At 41.7% G+C, this 21,446-nt stretch overlaps 1 protein-coding gene across 2 annotated transcripts in view; it reads right to left on the minus strand.

The window, feature by feature from the left end:
• Positions 1-21,446, minus strand: part of FCHSD1 (FCH and double SH3 domains 1) — a 196,590-nt gene that overhangs the window by 113,955 nt on the left and 61,189 nt on the right. The window contains exons 4-6 of one of the 2 annotated variants that reach the window (XM_082252778.1): positions 13,355-13,428; positions 5,176-5,320; positions 2,552-2,688 (exon numbers count right to left, since the gene is read on the minus strand). In XM_082252778.1, the coding sequence (XP_082108904.1) occupies positions 2,552-2,688; positions 5,176-5,320; positions 13,355-13,428 (356 nt within the window). The remainder of the gene's footprint in view (positions 1-2,551; positions 2,689-5,175; positions 5,321-13,354; positions 13,429-21,446) is intronic. The other variant, XM_082252779.1, reaches the window with a different exon arrangement.

The following is a 21,446-nucleotide window of genomic DNA, read 5'->3' on the forward strand; positions in this document are numbered from 1 at the left end:
GTGCATTTGTTCACCCAAGATACACCTTTTCTGCATGCTAGGTGATTTCCCAGTCACCGCGTACAAAGGCAAGGGGAATGCAAAGTAATTGCTCTGTCTTGCCATAGAAACCGTGAACAGCAATCAAATACAAAAAGTCAACTTGCAAGACTAATGTTACTCGTGCCCTTTGCCCCAATGCACCCATACAATGGCCTGTACTTCATACACCTTGGAGACAGATGCAGAGCAGTGTAAAAAGGTTAGTATTCTTTGACAATTCCAACCTGTGTATGGTAGCTTGGAGAAATTTAGTCTTTTTAATCTTTTATCCATGCAATAAGATCTTAATATAAATAACATGTTAATGTACTTAAGAACTGGTTCATTTCACAATTTCTGCGCTCCAGATGCATTTCTGCGCATTTTTGATGGGTTCCATACATAAAAAAATGCAACATGCTTTGATTACTGTACTGGTGTGTACTAGGGCCTTTGAAATACATGTTAAACACGGCCAATGCATTTTTTATGCAGCATAAAAACCACACTGGACTGAATTTGGTATGAACCAGCCCTAAACCTTGTTTATATGTATAGCTTGCAATGCTTGGGTTCAAGATCTTTATAGATTACATATAACAGGTTCATTGCTCCACTTCTCCCAGAGAAGGACTGCGAGACAAGAATTAGACAAGAGACTCTGCAATCTCTAATGAGTGGTAGAGAGAGCATTCAAAATAGACTGCCCAGGATGGGAGCAGCAGCTTTTATTTTCAGGCAGCTATTTTTTTTTTTTATGCAACTCGGAATACTGTGACTTAGCTTCTGCAGTGTTGCTATAAGAGAAGTGTGAATAATAGGGCCACCTTAAATATGCAATGATCCCCTCAAATGTCAGAGCTGCCTCTGCTTCCTTGGATATCTGACATACATAATTTCCCTCCTTATCTCTGAAGCATCAGGATATGGCTCTTAAATTTTCTATGTAGAAAAAGGGAAGGATCAAAAAGAGGGTAAAGATCTAGCACTTATTTCCAGTCATAACCCAAGTAAGCCTAAATCTACCCCACACCCATTCTAAGCCTATGTAACGCTCCTGCGTTTTTGTTATAGGCTGGATTTACAGCTGCAAAATCTCCACTCAGTAGTCATGTAGAGATGTGTTGAATACCAGATCCAACTCTCCAGGACTCATCACCGTGGGCCTGTCAGCTTCAACATACAGATATATACACACTCAATGAGATGTTCCTGGAGTGATAGGATGTATATGATAGTATGAAGGTGATGTGCTGAAGGGACAGGTGTGAACAGTGACAAGGATGGTAAGCACTTGATAGGTTTGTACAGGAGAGTTCAAGATGGTATTTAGGAATGCAGATAGGTTAGTATCGAGTATGCTAACAGGTGGTGAGGACAGCAGATGACAAATACAGGATAGACTAACCCAGTGCAAGGATAGATAGTAGTAGACAGGAGAGCTAGCAATCTATGCAGCAGTGCAGATGATAGATGGTAGTAGTCTCAAGAGCTAGCAATCTATGTAACAGTGCAGATGATAGGATAGTATGGATAGGTAGTAACAGTCCTTAATGCAATAGTAGTAGTGTAAGTTATGGAGGTTTCCCCTGCGGGGTACTTATCACTATAGTATAGTAGTAGAAGGGTCCGGTGATGAGGAAGTGATCCTGGTAGCGAGATACAGGGATCTGTAGCGAGGTTCCACAGCGAGACACGCTTGTAAGCATAGATGCAAGGCAGGTTGAAGAGTGAAGGGTGAAAGCAGCATGCCGGGAGTGATCGGGTGGCGAGACACAGGATCAGATATGAAACAAGTTCAGGTAGCGAGATACAGGAGCGAGTAACATCTGGTATGCTGACTTCAGACAGGGACAATCCAACCATGACGGTTGAACGAACATGTGAGTGAGAACGCCGGCGGTTGAAATAGCCGCTCTGCGGCGCTCAGTGATGACAGCATCGGTCTTAAAGGTGTATGCGCACCTACCAGAAGAGAATGGTGGGACGCATACATGGAATGGAAAGTGGAATAAGGGTACCAGAACATTACAGCCTATTCTATTTACCCTGTAAAAGGAAATGCCTATACTTACTATTCTGAAGTCGCTCTGGTCCAGTCACACAATCTCTTCAGCAGCTGCATTGTAGAGAGAGCCTGTGCGATATCACCCATTGGTTTACTATTGGGCAGCAGTCCTCTACACTAAGCCTGATCATGTGACCTGACTGAAGTGACTTCAGAAAAGGCAAGCATAGATATCTTTCCTTTTACGAGGTCAATAGAATAGGCTGAAATATGGGTGGGAGAAGATTTAGGCTTACTTCAGGTTTGACTGAAATTACACTTTAATATCCACCAGAGCTGTTATACTAGAAATGATCCGCTGCATTATCGAATTACCACAACATACCTATAGACCATGCATTACTTACAAATATGGAGGAGTGCTTAGCAGGGCCCTTAGCTACCCAATTAGCCCAGTTTGCTTGCAGACCAATAAAGAATTATCTTCCTTAATATCCTCTTCCAATGTCTAAAAGTTCTCACCTGGCCTCGGTGTCCGCTGCCTTCTCTTTAGCCACCTCGCTGACACGCTCCAACTGGACATAGCGCTTCTTAGTTTTGCTGACTTCTTTCACAGTTTCCAGTAATTCATTCTGTACTTTCACAAGCTGTTCAATACTCTGCAATCACCACAATACTTATTAGAAGCCATGTACAGGAAACCTAGTTGCCTCCTCTACTTGTTGCAATTCAAAAATATCAGTGTTTCGCTCAAGCTTTTCAGGCAGAGCACCTGTAAAAATTCTGCACAATCTCAAGGCGCCTCATTCGAAAATGTAAAAAAAAAAAAAAAAAAAAAAAAAAAAAAAAAAAAAAGGACTACAACCCCAATTGCAAAGGTTGAACACAAAAATCTACACAACAGAATGCAATGCAGGTGGTCCCCGGGTCTTCAGTCAAATTGGTTTGTAAGTCGCAACAGGAGTTGCTCCAGCCAAAAATAATTTTTAGGTTTTTTGGATAGCATAGAAAAGGGTTACCACCCCTGTACCATTTGTTTTGCTCTCTGTACCCCTGGTTATAAGATATCCCCTCACTCTGTCCATATGACCACTGTATTTTGAATATTTTGGGTTGTTGTGGAAACAAGGATTGGTGATAAAGCCTCAATGGAGACAGCTTTTTCCCATGAAAACTCTTAGTCCCCGTTCACATTAGGTCGCTCCGACTTAGGGGGCGACCTGTGAAGTCGCGTGCAGCGCGACTTGCACGGACTTCACATAATGGAAGTCAATGCAAGTCGCCTCCAGGTCGCCCCTAAGTAGTACAGGACCCTTTTTCTAAGTCGGAGCGACTTGTGTCGCTCCTATTAGAACGGCTTCTGTACTACACAGTGGGAGCGACCATGCACGACTTGCCAGGCTGACCAAGTCGCCCGACAAGTCGTCCTAGTGTGAACCGGCACTTACAGGAATGAATTTCCCTTTCTAGAGCTAGATTTCTCCTCACTTCCTATTGTCTCTCTCCGTTTGTAACCTGGGGGCCGCCTGTAATTTGCAAATCTAAAAAAACATGTTTTATTCACAATAGAAAACATATGAATGTTTAAACTGAAAAAATGGCCCATTTTAAGAAAAAGTTGGTAAAGGGCAACAAAAAGCTGACAGCGTGGTACTAACAAGAGCTGGAAGAACATTTTGCAACTAAAGTGTTACTAAACCCACAACCGTAAAATCAGTCTTTATATGCAGTAAAGCATGCTTGTTATACTCACTGTGGAACTTAAAGGGTTAATCATCTGCATTGTGTAAAAAGGCTGTTCGATCCGGTCTTCTTTGACCATCTCCTTCCACTGACAATATATTTCCTGACATTTACAGAGCCAGAGGACAGGCTGCACATGCCCAGTTTGGTGTGTATTGCTAGAGTTTTTCTTTCCTTGGGAGAGTGCGTGTGATCAGCACAGGGCCAATCAGCACTGTCCAGACAGAGGGTCAGGGGTCCTGCTTTCTCATAGGTCAATCATGGGAGAATGAAAATTCCTCCTACAAGCTTTAACCAGACACTCCTAGAAGTCACAAGACTGCTCTAACTGCTGATGAATAGGTATTTAGCAGTTTATATTTACTAAAATAATTGCATTCCCATGTACTGTGGGAGATCAGATATAGTGAATGCAGGGTCCTGGGTTTGGGAACACTAAATTGGCAACATGCCAGTAACATGGTATAAAAAGAGCATCAGAGTCAGAATGTCTCAGAGGTAAGATGAGTAGAGGGTCACCAGTCAGAAAAGCAGCATCTAAAAATTGAACAATTTCAGAATTTTTCTCAACTTAAATTTGCAAAGACATACAATCTAGTACAGAATATCCAAAGATTCATAGAATTAGAGAAATCTGTGTGCAAGGGACAAGCCTGAAACAATACTGGATACCTGTGATCGATATCACTGCATGGACTTGCCCGCTGTAACACTTAAAAATGCAAGGTAAACCTCTATCATGCAAAGAAGCCATATCTGAACATGATCCAGAAACGCTGCCATCTTCTTTGGGCCAAAGCGCATTTAAAATGGTCTGTTGCAAAGGGGAAAATAATTCTGTGGTCAGATGAATAAAAAAATGACATTTTTTAAATTAGCAACCATGGGCGCCGCATCCTCCAGACTAAATAGGAGAGGGATCTTCCAGCTTGTCATCAGCGCTTCGTTCAAAAGCTTGCATTGAAGTGCATCAGTGGGTATGGAATGGGCAGTTTGCACATTTGAAAAGGCACAGTCAATGCTGAAAGATATATCCAGGTTTTAGAGCAGCATATGCTCCCATCCAGAGGACATTTCAGGGAAGGCCTTGCATATTTCAGCAGGACAATGCTAAACCACATACTGAATCTATGACAACATCGCTTCTTAGTAGAAGATTTCAGGTGCTTAACTGGCCTGTCTGCAGTCCAGACCTTTCACTAATTGAAAGTACGTTGCGCATTTTAAAACTAGAAATACGATATAAAGACCCAGGACTATTGAGCAGTTAGAATCCTATATCATTTCACGTTATATGGTACGTTCTGACATAAAAAAAAATCTGAATACTATTCCCTAGATGACATGGTTTTGTTTTGAAGTAATTCGTTGCTCACTTATAAGACCAGCAATTTTGCATTTACCTTCTTCAGGAGATGCTCCTTTGCAGTTCGAACAGTTTTATTCGCTTCAGCAGTGACATTCTTATAATTATCAGCTGCAGTGATTCGTGTCTGTCCAATAAAAATAGTCCCCTCCATCATAGACTTCCACACAGAAGAAACACTCCTACAGAGGAGAGAGAACACACAGGTATATCTGTAATAAAAAACTAGACAAACAAAATAAAAATTGCTTGTTGCCTGACTATTACTGAACATGCATGCTGTCAAGGCGTGTAGAAATTCCTGGTCTATACAGTGCCTTGAAAAAGTATTCATACCCCTTGGAATTTTCCATATTTTGTCATGTTACAACCAAAAACGTAAATGTATTTTATTGGGATTTTATGTGACAGACCAACACAGAGTGGCACATAATTGTTAAGTGGAAGAAAGTGGTTTTCAAATTTTCTTACAAATAAATATCTGGAATGTGTGGTGTGCATTTGTATTCAGCCCACTTTACTCTGATACCCCTAACTAAAAATCTAGTGGAACCAATTGCCTTCAGAAGTCACCTAATTTGTAAATGGAGTACACCTGTGTGCAATTTAATCTCAGTATAAATACAGCTGTTCTGTGAAGCCCTCAGAGGTTTCTTAGAGAACCTTTGTGAACAAACAGCATCATGAAGGCCAAGGAACACACCAGACAGGCCAGGCATAAAGCTGTGGAGATGTTTAAAAATAAATCCCAAGCTTTGACCATCTCACGGAGCACAATCCATCATCCAAAAGTGGAAAGAGTATGGCACAACTACAAACCTACCAAGACATTGCTGTCCACCTAAACTGACAGGTCGAGCAAGGAAAGCATTAATCAAAAGAAGCAGCTAAGAGGCCCATGGTAACTCTTAAGGTGTTGCAGAAATCCATAGCTCAGGTGGGAGAATCTGTCCACAGGAAAAGGATTAGTCATGAACTCCACAGATCTAGCCTTTATGGAAGAGTGGCAAAAAGAAAGCAATTAGAAGTCCTGTTTGCAGTTTGCGAGAAGCCATGTGGGGGACACAGCAAACATGTGGAAAGAAAGTGTTCTGGTCAGGGGAGACCAAAATTTAACTTTTTGGCCTAAAAGCCAAATGCTATATGTGATGGAAAACTAACAGCACATCACCCTGAACACACCATCTCCACCGGAAAACATGGGTGGTGGCAGCATCAGGTTGTGGGGATGCTTTTCTTCAGCAGAGACAGGGAAGCTGGTCAGAGTTGATGGGAACATGGATGGAGCCAAATCTAGGGCAATCTTAGAGGAAAACCTGTTAGGGTATGCAAAACACTTGATTGGGGCGGAGGTTCACCTTCCAGCAGGACGACGAGCCTAAACATACAGCCAGAGCTACAATGGAATGTTTTCGATAAAAGCATATTCGTGTGTTAGAATATCAAAGGTAAAGTCCATACCTAAAAGGGGTGTGGCCAGCATGAGAACCAGATAGCAGCATAAGAGCTGAGCCAACAGGGCTATAAATGCCACTCGGGAGACCCGACCACCCACACCACCTCCACATTTGCACAAAGTCCTTTGGCACACAGCTGCAATGTCCCGAAAACAGAGGGATTACAGCCACCCTCAGAAACTAACCGCTTTTTTCCAGCCAGCATGGGGAGGTTGAAAAGATGGCGCTGCCACTCCGGCCCCTGCCTCCTCCTCTCCACACAGGCCACTACACAGATCAGTCTGAAGATCAGCCTGGTCCTGAAGGATCCCGCGGTGAACATGCTTCACCAAGCTCCCCCCCCCCCCCCCATCGCCTGGTCATCTTTGTGCTAGCCCAGGCAAGACCAGAATGAGAATGGATGACAGCCTGCAGGATAATCAGGTGAGCCATGCTGCAGCTGAATGAACACAGTACACTTTCCCCACTGCTCATTCCCTACCAATAATCAGCTGGTGATGGACACACTCTTAAAAAGATATGCTCCTTTCACTGCAGAACTCCCTCCATGCCGATTTTACCACACTGACCCACAAATTCTCCTCTGAACTAAACTCGATTGGTGACAGTTAAGAGAATTTTATGGGAGACATGACTACCACAAATGATTTGGTGAATGCCCACGATGAGAAGAGGATGAAAGCAAAAATAGCAAACCTTGAAGATAGGTCATGGCGTAGTTTAAAGTTGCAGGAGTCCCAGAATCTGTTCAACCTGGTGACCTTTTGCAGTACCCAAAGAAATGTTTAGCACTCCATTTCCTTAGACGACTCCGCAAGCCAGACCATTGACTGCATTCATCGCCTACCCAAGCCACCGCACTAGCCAGAAAACAACCTACAATGTCATCATGTGCATCCATTTATTCCACATAAAAGCAGCTCCTTGCTAATCCCAGATCTCTAGGTCAACTTTCTAGCTCCCTATGCAAATATCCAAATGTACGCAGACCTCTCCAAATATACCTTAGACACAAAGACAACTCGTCACAGGTGACTAAAGTTTGCAGCAATCACAACTTTCCCTACAAATGGGGTAATCCCACCAAGCTTATTGAAAATTGAGTATCGCACAATGTCACCTCTGAGTAAAGGCATCGCTCTACTTTACTCCTAGGGCATCATACCCGAACCACCTCAAGCGACCACACAAACCTCCAGGAAAGTATCGTCCCCCTGGCACAAATTCTCCCCCAAACCCCAGCACAGGAACAGATAATCTTGCGTTGGGTCCCTACACCATCGCAAGCATCAACTGCAACAGCCCTTTGCTCCAGATATTGCCATTTAATGTCTCTGCCTTGGCCATATGGACTATACCCCAGATAGTTACCAAAAGTGGCAACATTACGACTTATACCACCACTGTCCTCATTTTGTTTGTCTTGTTCAGTTATGGTTTTTCACACAGCTTTATGGACATTAGCCACGAGACAAAAAAAAAAAAAAAAAAAAGTGCTCATAGCAATAAGGGACACGGTCACCTTTCAGCATCCAGACTGCAGCCTGGACCCAAACAATCGCTATATAAAATTTTAATCGAATCTGCAAGATTGACAGTGTCACATATACTCAGATCTCCCTCTATGCCCCCGATTCTCGACAAATACACTTCATGACAGTATGGCGACTCCAATAAAGGGGCAAGTCCTACTATGCGGGGACTTCGACATAGTTCCCGACTACCACCTAGACTCCTCCTCACACCCAAGACTTCAATCCCCTATGGCCAAAGGTCTTCATTTTAACAAACTGACATTTGGAGAGGTCACCATCCACAGGAACGGGATTACACCTTTTTCTCAACAACGCACAACTCATACTCGCATATTGACTTTTTCCTAGTGGACAAATGGTTACTCCAAGCAACGAGTGGCTCTAAGATCTCTACCATCTCATGGTCCGACCATGCTCCCACAAGCAGATCAATGAGACCACTCGCTCTTCCACCCCTAAAATATAGCGAGCCAACACATTCATACTCCTGAGAACCTTTAGAAGCATTTGGAAGCATATTTCCAGCACAGTATGGGCTCCATACAGGATTCTGCAACCTCATGGAATATGCACAAAGTGTTTATCAGGGGGATACTAATCCAAATGAGCTCACAAGCTAATAGGAGGATGCAGCACCTTGACCATCTACTTTTTTCTATTGCTAAAATAGAGGAACTGAAGCCTGACCGCATAATCAAAAAATGCAGCTTCTCTCTCTCCATGAGCTTAGAATCCTCCTGTTAGAATCCTATGAAAAATCACAACGGAAACTGCTTGCCATATACAACACTAGCAACAAAGCAGGCAAACTTATGGCTGCTCTTCTAAGGGGTGCGAGATGTAAAACTATAATACCCTTCTTAATCCACCCTAAAACCAGGTCCAAATTTAATCGACCCCCAGAAAATTGCAGACACCATTAGCATCTAATACAACCCATTATATAACATCAAGGATGGCAACGCCACCACTCAACCCAGATCGAATAAATGCCTTCTTGAAACATCAACCTTCCCTCCTTATCATGCATGCAATTGCTAGACCTGAACGAACCATTTAGTCTGTCTGAAATCTGTCTAGCAATAAACTCCCTACCAAACAAGGCCCCTGGCCCAGATGGTATAAAGTCCAGACCTAAATCCAATTTAGTATCTGTGGCAAGACTTGAAAATTGCTGTTCAGACGCTCTCCATCAAATCTGACAGAGCTTGAGCTATTTTGCAAAGAATGGGCAAACATTTCACTCTGTGCAAAGCTGGTAGAGGCATACCTAAAAAAGACTACTAGCAGCTGTATTTGCAGGGAAAGGTGGTTCTGCAAATTATTGACTCAGGGGGCTGAATACAAATGCATGCCACACTTTTCAGATAATTTGTAAAACATTTTGAAAACCATTTATCATTTTCCTTCCACTTCACAATTATGTGCCACTTTGCGTTGGTCTATCACAAAATCCCATAAACATTTTTTTACGTTTTTCATTGTAACATGACAAAATGTGGAACATTTCAAGGGGTGTGAATACTTTTTCAAGGCACTGTACTTGTTCCAGGTCGAGGATTTAAAAAGCACTGATGTGAATGCATCAGCATGACAGCCAAGCAATTAAGAGTTTATGAAGGAATGGGAGCAATGCCAATCAATACATTTCCCATATGGTTACCTTTAGTATGAATATAAAATATCATAGGCTTATTTTTGTGTGAACTCTGTTATATTGTGCTCATAGCTCATCTTACTTTTGCAGGGTATCATATTGAGCCAATACATGAGGAGAAGGGACAGCTATATTTGTAACTTTCCTGTTTTGTCCTTTTACGCATCTGACCATTCAAGAAATGAACACAGAAAGGGTTGCTTTTCTGAACCAGAATAAGTATTAACCAAAGTGTAAATGTGGATAGTATTTAGTGGGGATCTCCTTTAATTACTATGCTTTTCCCTCAATTTTCCAAACATATGTGATCTATTACAATTGTAAATCCTCTAGGGGCCATGTGCTGCCAACTAAAAACAACTTCACTGCTCCTTAGTTTCTGTTTTAGCCCCAGTTTTATGATATCATGTCTTGGCTTTTTCAAATCAGTCAGTTTTGGCAGCTTATATAAAAAAATAAAACCACAGCAGAAGAGCACATTTCATAGATGACAGCAGAATCCATTGTGTGGCTCAGCAGCAGATAGTATACATACATTTGTTTTTATATGGAATTTACCAGTTTCCTCCATGGGATCCGCACAACCTTAGTCCATCCTTTCCTAGATTATCCTAATGCGTTTTGGTACACTTTAGATTGACATAATCAGAGTACAATAGTCAAACTGTAGTGAATACATAAAGCCCACCATCGCTATCTCCTGACCCTTTCTGCTGTAATCTCTGCAATGCCACAGTGCCTAATACAGTCCCCAGCATTGTTGCTTTTGTGCACCCATACTGCACAAAAAGTTGGCCCTGACAATAAGTGGGATACTTTGCTGCCTTATTAATGTGAGGATACCTCAAAAATCCAATTTATTGTTTATAAATCTGTTTAACTGGGATGTGGCATTACCATTTTACCCACTGAAAGACTGCTATCTGATTGGATACAGTTGCTGTTTGATTAAAATGTTTCTACCCAGCAATTTCAATATCCCAATTGAAGGATTTTGGGTGGGAGTTGGCAGACAGACAATCACCCACAGTGAGTTTTATCTGGTTCATCGGGAATGGCCAAAATTTTCACAACTAGAAACTCTGGTGTTTTACATTTACCCTCACAAAATATCTCCATATATAAAGAATCATTACCAAGATAAGAAGCAAAAGTTAGTGACATATGATTCATCATTCTTGCGAAATCTTAATTGAAACCAGCAGCTTTGTATTCTTCTGCTTTCTCTTTACACAACAAATAAAAATTTCCTCTGCTGCTTTCACTAGTGTTATGACGGATTGTCATTACAAGATCAGTGTTTGCCAGATTTATCTGTCGGCCAAAGTACAAAGCATCCATTTACTGCTTGATTATGCCACTGTCTGCTGCCAAGTGCATACATCTCTTACAAGCAAGACAGCCAAAATAAATGTTACAACAAAACATTTCAAATGACAAACTAGGTTTAACTACTAAAAATGTATTTTGCATACTTAACTCATTCATGGTAAGGCCTAAAGCCGTCCATAGATGATTTAAATCTCCGCTGGTTCAACAGGGACCACCCGAGATTTGAACCATGGGCAGGCTAAATGTACCAAAGTTGATAGATCAACTTCGGCACAACCAGCCTGTCTGAATTTACATGCGATTACTGCTAGCAGTTATAGCCGCTAGCAGTAATCACTGTTCTCCTGGCAGGGACAACCGGGCAGAAGAACACAATGGCTCCTCGGCAGGAATTTCCTGCAAAAAAATGTGTTCCATCTATGGCCAGCTTTACTTGACTAAATAGAAAAAAAAACAGAACAGCCATCTTCTATAATCCAGACACCCATGCCAGTTACCACAGCCCTGACCATTTCCCCTTCAATGCAGTGAAAGTAATACAAGCAACCAACAGTGACTGGGACCGTAAAGGAAAAGAAGCTTACTAATAAGATCACCTGATCTCTCCTCGCAAATGTAGGTTGTGGATTGGAGAGTAACAGCTCTACGCAATGTAATTAAATCAAATCTGCACAACATGCAGGAGATTTGTACCAAGACAGATTAACACACCGTTCACACTGGTGCGACATGCGCTCCGACTTTGAGAGCATGTTGCTTCACAAGTCGCACTCCAATAAGTGCAATGGAACCGTTCTAATTGCTGCGACTTGAGTCGCCCAAAATTAGAAACCGGTTCCTGCACTACTTTTGGTCCGACTTCGGCACGACTTGCATTAACTTCTGTTTAAAAAGTTGCGTGCAAGTTGTGCTGAAATCGCACTGGGATGTGGACTTTGAAGTTGTGGCAAAGTGAACTGGGCTTTAAGGGGTATTGATTGGTATTATAGTGCAGTTTTCTAATTCTTCAATGTGATGGCTGCATTTGTTTTTGTTAGGCTTTCCTTTTATTTTCCCCTTTTAAGTTTCGACTTTCCTTATCAGACCAAGCAGCTCAACAAAAGGGGCAGTTAGAGGGTTGTGACAAACTATTTTCCACTGACATGGGTGCCTACAATGGTCAGATTGTATTAAAATTTATGTTAAAAAAAAAAAACACACACACACATTGCTGTAACTGCCTAAAAAGTGTTAGTGGAGTTCAACTTTAACCTGGTAGTCCAGTCTAAGTGAAGGTCATCATAAATCTGCTAGTCTAAACACTACCCTCTTTCCAGATTGAAAAAGCAGCCATTTTTCTCCAGTAGTAGATAAGCGTGTTATTGGCCAGATCACTATATGAAAATAAAGGGGAAAAGCCTGAAAAGAAAACTAAGGCAGCCACCACATGTATAGTGTTACTAAACCTAGTACCCTGCATTCATTATAGCTGGTTTCCCACAATACACAGAACATGTAAATGCAATAATTTTAGTAAATAACTGCTAAATCCCTTTTCTCATCAGCAGTATACAGCAGTTTTGGGACTTCTATCAGTGTCTGGTTAAAGCTTGTAGGAGGCGTTTTCATTCTCCCATATTTTCCTGAGGAGGCACGACCTGACTATCTGTCTGGACTGTACAGATTGGCCTTGTGCTGATCACATGCACATTTCCACAAATTCCATGGGAGTTACTATATAGGAGCAGCCAACACTGCAAACAATTTTATGCCCCCAACACTAGAGGAGGCCCCCAGATAGAGGGTTTGGGGGGGGGGGGGGATTAGACTGGATTATGTTAGGAGGCTAGAAAGGGTAAAAGGCCTTTATTTTAACATGAATTAGGCTCTTAAAGTTTCATAGGTATACATAACTGAGTTAAGGCTAGGGTGTAGGAATAAAAAAAAAAAAAAAGAAAAAAAATTTAATAACTTTTTGGCGCATTCGCTTGTTACCAAAAAGTAACTTTTTAAGAAAAAAGCATCAGCTACAAGTCGAGCCCACATAAAGAGGTAAGATTGGTACCTATCTTTTAGCCACAATATAGTTTTTGCCAACAATTCAGCTTTCAGGTTCTTTAATCTGAAGGAACTAAAGTGTTGAAAATGGCTTTTACTGTTCTGTACTTATGAACGGTGTTGGATGATCATTTCTTAGAAAACACTGTTGGGCTACGGTTGAAGGCTTAACAGATCATTTATAGCTGGCCCGTATACCTGCATTCCCGAGTCTCATTCTTCCCACGATGCCAGTCTCTCTTAAGATATTGACTTGCAAGTCTCTGTAGAGCCTGAAAGTCAGAAAAATAATATAGGTTTACAGATGGCCTATGTCTACTCCGGATATTTACTGGAACAATCTGTCCTAACATTAGTCTGCCACATTCTGCACTCAGACACAAGGCACACATTCCACTACATCTACTACGATCTGTGCCAGCGGCCTCAGGTCAGCACTGGTCATACAAATATTGGTTCAATCCAAACGGGATGTGTCAACTGCCAGTAACATAGTTCACACAGGAACACAAGTCACCCATGACCTGCAGAACTACGTCTTTGCATCCCAAGATTACTAGAATGGCTGAATCTACAGTACATATATAAATATGCTCAATCATTTTTTAAAATCACTGTTGCAGCAAAAACCTCTCAACCAGAGCGTTCTACTTCAGCAGTAACACCAGCAAGATGCTTTGTAAAACCTTTTTTTCCTTTCAGTTAAAAAAAAAAAAAAAAAGACTGCTTTCAATGGCCAGCTGCATTGATTCTGGAACATTTTTTTTTTTAATATATGTATCTATCAACCTACAGAAAAGGGGGAAAAAAATCACGCTGCATTTGCGTCAGTAGTTCCTTGTCTCTGTAAGCCACCCAAGATAATCCTGATAACCATGTGCCTCTAAACTCCTCACATAACAAAACCCCAGTATCAAAGACCTTTCCATGAAATTACAGAGCAATGTGGTCTATGGTTCCAAAAATCATACAGGTGTAAAACATTAAAAGTTAGAGAACAGCTCTACTCGCCATAAAATCAAACATTAGTAAGGGTTAGGGCTCTTTCACACGGGCATTCAGTTTTTTATACCCAATCAGTTCCTTTTTTTTTTTTTTTTTGAAACGGACACGGATGACACTTGTGTCATCCGGTCCGTATGTCCGTTTTTCATCCCATCCGTTTGCGGATGAAAAACGGACATAATGTATCTCTATGTAAATACGGATGTCAGCGGATAACACCACTGACATCCGTTTTTTGCATGCGTTCCGTTTTTTGAACAGAAGAAAAAAATAGGGTTCTCTTCCGTTCAAAAAAACTTAACTGACGAAAAACGGATGTCAGCGGATGGTCATCCGCTGACATCCGTATTTACATAGAGATACATTATGTCCGTTTTTCATCCGCAAACGGATGGGATGAAAAACGGACATACGGAACGCCCGTGTGAAAGAGCCCTTACTGTTAGCAGATCTAGAGACCGAAACCAAAAACTTTTCTCGAAAAGCACATTAACCCCCAGAGTCCTATTCGTTCTTTTAGGTCATTGGTGGCTTCAGTGACCAATAGAGGCTTGAAAGAAGAGAACTTTCATTTCAGCTGCCTATAGCCAGAGCATGGATCTGAAGATTACTGATGCCAACCTATGCTTATCCTTTCCATAATATGACCAGTGGCCATTGCCCAGGTTTATGAAAGGTTTACTTCTAGTTCTTTATCATTTTATACAGTTGTGCTCATGAGTTAACATTTCCCTGGGAGAATGTGTAAGATGACGCTTTGAGTGGTTCGACAAAATCATCTCTTCATTGTTTAATTTGATTCAAATTGTTGATTTTTCTTTGGAGCATAGCACATACCATTAGTTCTCATAATTTCAGCTTGAATCTATGACAAGATCTTCATTTCTCATGTGGTAAAGCTACACTTTGTGGCAAAAACTTTCCAGGTCTTGTAACGTCTTTTGTGGTCTAGCAGGGAACTATATCTCTAAAATCTCCCTAAAGTGACTCAAGAATGTACAAGATCAGGACATTGTGATGACCTCTCTCCAAAGCCTTTATTTTTTTTTGATGCAGCCAGCCACGAAGATGTGAATTTGGCCTTCCATTTGTTTTAGTTTGAAAAAGTCCAAGATCACACACTATGCAGCTTCTGGGTTTAAGAATGCAACTTTTTTGGATTTTCGAATATGCAGAATTCATCTTGCCATCACAGTGGGGATAGTGTGCTCATCTACATGGGACTCTACTTATTGACTCTAACATAGCAAGTTTAATGCAGGTCTAGGGGTTTGGCATATGAAGTGGGCTGTTTCAGGGCGTTGGTGCAGCAAGAAATGGTTAAAATGCTAAAAACTTGACTAGGGGTATGCAAAATTGTGAGCAGGACTGTATGAATATACTCTTCAGTTTAGCTAGCACAATTTAAGCCAGTACAATTTGTATTTAATGTGAAAAACAGATGTACCTGATATGCTAAATTCCACAAACTTACGGCAGAAGAAAAAAAAAAAAAAAAAGGTATTTAGTCAAATGACAAGCGCCTAGCAAAAGGTCACACTAAATGTATGCAGAGTAAAGCATACTTTTTTCTGTTGGATACCTATTTGGGATGTAAAAAAAAAAAAAATGCTCTATATATTTGGTAAAGAAAATGAAGATCTTCAATATTAAATTGTAATTAAACAATTTGTGAAAAGGCAGGAGGTCTCTTCTGCAATTAAGAATTCTTACTTACCTATCTGAAAACTTCCTTCTTTACAGTGTGCACTGAGCTGTGCATGCTTGGACTGACTACCGCACATGCACAACTCACAACATCCCAGTGTGGATATTAAAAAATGGCTGAAGACCCTAAACCCAGAAAACTGGCCAAAGATATGAATTCTGATTGGCCAGGAATCTATAGATCTGCTGAAATTGCTCCTAGCGCTAAAGAAAGCGAGAACTTGTCACCGATGTCAAAAGACCAGCACAATGTCAGTTGTAGGAAAGGAAGGGTGCAGAATATAGTATAACCATAGATATCTACCTAATACACTTCTACAGTGTATGTATAAATGTACACTACTCTATACTAGAATGTAGAGGAGAAGGGTTAGAAGTCCCAACTCCATGAAAATGAAACCATTCATCCTTCACTCCAGCACTCTTCTCCATAGCCAAAAGCAGGAGTCTATGGACAGACCCTGGGCATCACACATGGGGACAAACCCTGTATTGTACGTCAAGTAGGCTTGGAGTGCAACCAGAGCCAGTCACTAAAAGAGCAGCTTCAGAGAATCGGTTGCAGTGCTGGAGGGCCTGCTGGAGCTAAAAGCAAGGCAAGTATTTTGTACTTAACCCTGTCTGAGAACTACAAATCCCCTCTCCTATTATGAGAGGAGGACGGACCATTAACCACTTTACAACCGGAGGATTTTGCTGTCTTCCGTCCAGGCCACTTTTTGCGATTCGGCGCTGTGCGACTTCAACTGACAATTGCGCGGTCGTGCAACGCCGTACCCAAACGAAATTTACGTCCTTTTTCTCCCACAAACAGAGCTTTCTTTTGGTGGTATTTGATCACCTGTGCGATTTTTACTTTTTGCGCTATAAACAAAAAAAGAGCGTTTATTTTGAAAAAATAACAATATTTTTCACATTTTTTTATATGAAATTCCCCCCAAAAAAGATGTAAAAACCAATTTTTTTAAAAGTTTTTTGCCAATTTGTTTTATGCTACATATGTTTGGTAAAAAAAATCGCAATAAGCGTATTTTGATTGGTTTGCGCAAAAGTTATTGCGTTTACTAACAAAGGGAAAGATTTCTGTCATTTTTGGTGTTTTTTTTTTAACGCGTAATGGCGGCGATCTGCGATTTTTTTTGCGGGACTGCGACATTGCGGCGGACAGACCGGACCCCTGACTGACATTTTTGACACTTTTGGGGGTACCAGTGACATTACTGCAGTAATCAGTGCTATATATATGCACTGTTACTGTAAAAATGACACTGGCAGGGAAGGGGTTAATTTTATTGGAGAGGGAGGGGTTAATGTATGCCTGGTGCTTACTGACGTGTAGGGGGGGAGGTGACTATGTGATTCATGGACAGATCGGATGTCCAGCTATGCTGAACAGTCCGATCTGTCACTCCCTGTCACTATGGAGATCCGCCCGCTGTGTTTACACACAGCGGGCGGATCTCCAGACTCGATCCCCGACGATCGGGTAAGAGCAGCGGCGATCGCCGCTGCTCCTCCCCTGGCCCGACTCCCGCTGTGAATGAAAACAGCGGGAGCGAGCCTCCGGCGGCGCGCAAGCGCCGCCCAGAAGGGGAGGAGTCCAGTCACGTTAATACTACGTGACTGGACGGGAACGAGCCACTCTGCCGCAGTAGTATTCCCGTAAGCGGTAGTAAAGTGGTTAAGTAATCCCAACACCTCCAATTCTAAAAGACAATACTGTTCAGTAAGGTTGTCACTCTAGAACAGAAAGGGACTTCATAGCAAGGATTCTCGGGTTAAAATGAAAGTGAAAAAACTAATGAAGCCACCACATTCAAGGTTCTCAAACCTGCAGCACACTTATTTTGTTCTTGGGTTTAGATATGCTTTAATCTTGATCTGAAAGCAAGTGGAGGTACAGCCAGGACTATAATCTAGGAACTCTACAAAGACCAACATGAAGCCTAAAGTAGTATTTATAAGCAAAATAACTTGCCTAAGGCACTTTCTAGGTTAAGTCGAACTATAGAAATAGTGCCAAAAAATGGCAAACAGAATGCCAAAGGACCAATCACTAGTATTGCCTGTATGAGCCCTACCACTGACCTTTACCCATTACCAATTTATAATCCCTTATTCTGCATAGTATCTATATTAAACTGATATTAAAAGGTTTTTTTTTTTTTTTTTTTAAATAGGTCATAATCACCTGCTCTTTGCAGTGGTTTTGCACCACTGGGTTCAAGTCAAGGGTGCTCTTGCTGAGTGCCCCCAGAGCAAGCAGCTTACAATGAGGGCACCCAAGTAGGCTTGATCCATGGTTGACCAAAGGTTAGTGCACATGCTCAGCGTCAAATCCAGAGGTTGTCTTTGGGAAATAAACATATGAGTACTGCCAGCATTGCTGCAGAGGTGGAAGGGGTGAGGTGTCAGCCTGTCAGTGCTCAGACCATACGCCCCACACTGCATCAAATTGATCTGCATGGACTGTTGTCCCTGACGGAAGCCTCTTCTAAAGATAATGCACACGAAAGCCCGCAAACAGTTTGCCGATGACAAGCAGCCTAAGGACATGGCTTACTGGAACCATGTCCTGAGGTCTGATGAGACCAAGATAAAAACATATTTCGTTGAGATGGTGTCAAGCGTGTGTGGCAGCAACCAGGGGAGGAGTACAAAGACAAGTGTGTTTTGTCTACAGTCAAGGATTGCGGTGGGAGTGACATGGTATGGGGATGCATGAGTGCTGCCGGCACCGGGGAGCTGCAGTTCATTGAGGGAACCATAAATGGCAACATTTACTGTGACATACTAAAGCAGAGCATGATCCCCGTCATCATGCATTGGCACTGTACTCCACCCCGCGCTTCACGTTCTTCTGACTACTTCCGTGTACTCTTCCGGACTCCGGGACATCACGTGACTGAGATGGGATACGGCAGCCGACGCGGAAGCGGTGACAGTGAGTCCCTATACTTGCCAAGCAGACCCATGTATGGGTCATGGAAGAGCACGGCGGACCTTGCTACTCCTACCCCCACGGTGACTTCACTCTGTCCATACCAACTTGTGCAGGGACTGTCCCAGAACCTCACTGTCCAGAAACCTACTGCTATACAAGGCGACTGTCCTTACTGATACTATAGTGTACTTTTTGAGGGGGAGTGGACTTACTTTAGACTGCACGGTGCCATCCTTTAAAAACATTCTTGATACACTAATGAAAACTCCCCCTTGTTTCAATCAATCTCCAAAAGGTGTATGGACACTTCACGGCTCCAAAGGATGTGCTATACTGGATATACACCATATACATGGTACATCTTGAATTGTTTGCATGAACTTGTTTCCAGCCAAGCCAGCTTCCTTTGAATATTTATGGCCATGAGTTTAGACTGTCCTGCATCCATAAAGCAATGCACACAACTAGTGTTACTCAAACTGAATATTCATCAATGCTCTAATGCAATTCTTGAGGCGGTCTGGGGGCAGCTGTGTATGAAGAGCAGGGTGGTGTGGTCGGGGCCACAATACGAGTGACAGTGTATGTGGTTCATTTTGCAGCATCGGTGGCACAAGTCTTCCATTAGTCTGCTGCACATTTTTAGTGACTGATATTTTGTTTGCCAGTCAGTCTGTCTTTTTCAATAAAATTGCTTTTGCATTTATACCAGTGTTGAGCCTTCATTGCAACTCCTTGCAAGGGTGACCAGCTCGGTACCTTTGTTTTCTTTGGTTTGTTGTACAAGGTATTGTTGCTTAGGCTCCCTCGTCGGTAATTGACCGTATGGTGTATACACTATTAGGAAGTACCGTTCCCCATATACTAGGGTCGAATGGTTTCGCTGTATCCCTTGAAAAGGTTTTATGTTTTGATGTGACTGGGCCACAGGGCAGTATTCCAACATAACTACCCCAAACACACCTCCAAGATGACCACTGCCTTGCTAAAGAAGCTGAGGGTAAAGGTGATAGAATGGCCAAGCATGTCTTCAGACCTAAACCCTATTGAGCATCCTCAAAGGGAAGAGGGAGGAGAGCAAGGTCTAACATCTACCAGCTCTGTGATGTCGTCATGGAGTGGAAGAGGACTCCGTGGCAACCTGTGAAGCTCTGGTGAATTCCATGCCCGAGAGGGTTAAGGCAGTGCTGGAAAATAATGGTGGCCACAGAAAATATTGACACTTTGGGCCCATTTTGGACTTTGACTTAGGGTGTACTCACTTTTGTTGCCAGCTGTTTAGACATTGGCTGTGTGTGGAGTTATTTGGAGGGTACAGAAAATTTACACTGTTCTACAAGCTGTACACCGACTACTTTACATTGTAGCAAAGTGTCATTTCTTCAGTGTTGTCACATGAAAAGATAATAAAATACTTACAAAAAATGTGAGGGGTGTACTCACTTTTGAGAGATACTGTGAGCAATGTTTCATGACTTTTTAAACACATTTTGCAATGAACTTTGATACTTCTATGCGATTAGTCCTCCTTCTGTACCAGAGAAGTCCAACATTTTTTTCCCCTTTCCCCTTTTTTGATCTGTTATAAATTCATCAGGTACCCTTTATGCGCCCCCCTTTTCTTATAGATCCCTAGAACAAATCGTGATATTAGAGCTCCCTAATTTTAACAGTGACAGCATTTCTGGCTCTATTAAAAACCGAGAAAATAGGTTTGGCTGGAGTTCTAGTTTAACTGCTTAATAATTAATTTTCATGGCATATGGAAATACAAAAGACACAGGGCTCATAGCTCAAACTTCTTTTGAAATCATTTTTAAAAAAGGACCATTCATTGCAAGGCTGTAAGCAGAAAAACCACAATGTTTAAATGGATGACTTTTAGGATAAAAATATTTATTAGTAAATAAAAGGGCGTTTTATATTTCCTGTGGAAATGATCCACACAGACTGTGCCAATATAAAATTATTAGTCATTTTATTGAGCTTTAAAGCAGTTTTACTGTGTCTATTAGCTGGATCAGATGATGTGCACGGTAAGCAGTTTGCTAATGTCACCACAGGCTTTGTATTCGTTCCCTGCCCCATGCTTCTTAGCCGTCTACGCTGACAGATGAGTAAACAAGACTCCAGTGCGATATTCCCTGCATGGCTCCCTTGTTCTGTCCAAACCCCTGATGTTTATTTGCCATTTCACAGAGCTAAAGTTTGCCAGACGTATTTAGTTTCTGTCCACCATCTTTCTTGCAAGCAAACTAAAAAGGATTTCTGAATTCCAGTAAGATGATATTTTAGTAAGTTATGCAAATTAAATATTTAAAGTACACATGCAGCAACAAAAATGTAGATAGTGGAGTACTTAATGAGCCTCATATACACAGTGTTCATTTTTACGGCAAATTTCAATTCAGTTTTAGTCAAGCTTTCTAAATTTCTAAATTGACGTTTTAGTTTCTGAATTGTTTTAGCAGTATTTTAGTCGACTAAAATCTTCAGTACATTTAAGTTGACTAAAATTGTGTTTCTTTCGTTACATTGTAATGCATTATTTAACTATGTAGATAGTGGAGTACTTAATGAGCCTCATATACACAGTGTTCATTTTTACGGCAAATTTCAATTCAGTTTTAGTCA

The sequence above is a fragment of the Pelophylax lessonae genome (assembly GCF_965119305.1).
Source record: "Pelophylax lessonae genome assembly, chromosome: 4".
In the NCBI taxonomy this organism is placed as follows: domain Eukaryota; kingdom Metazoa; phylum Chordata; class Amphibia; order Anura; family Ranidae; genus Pelophylax; species Pelophylax lessonae.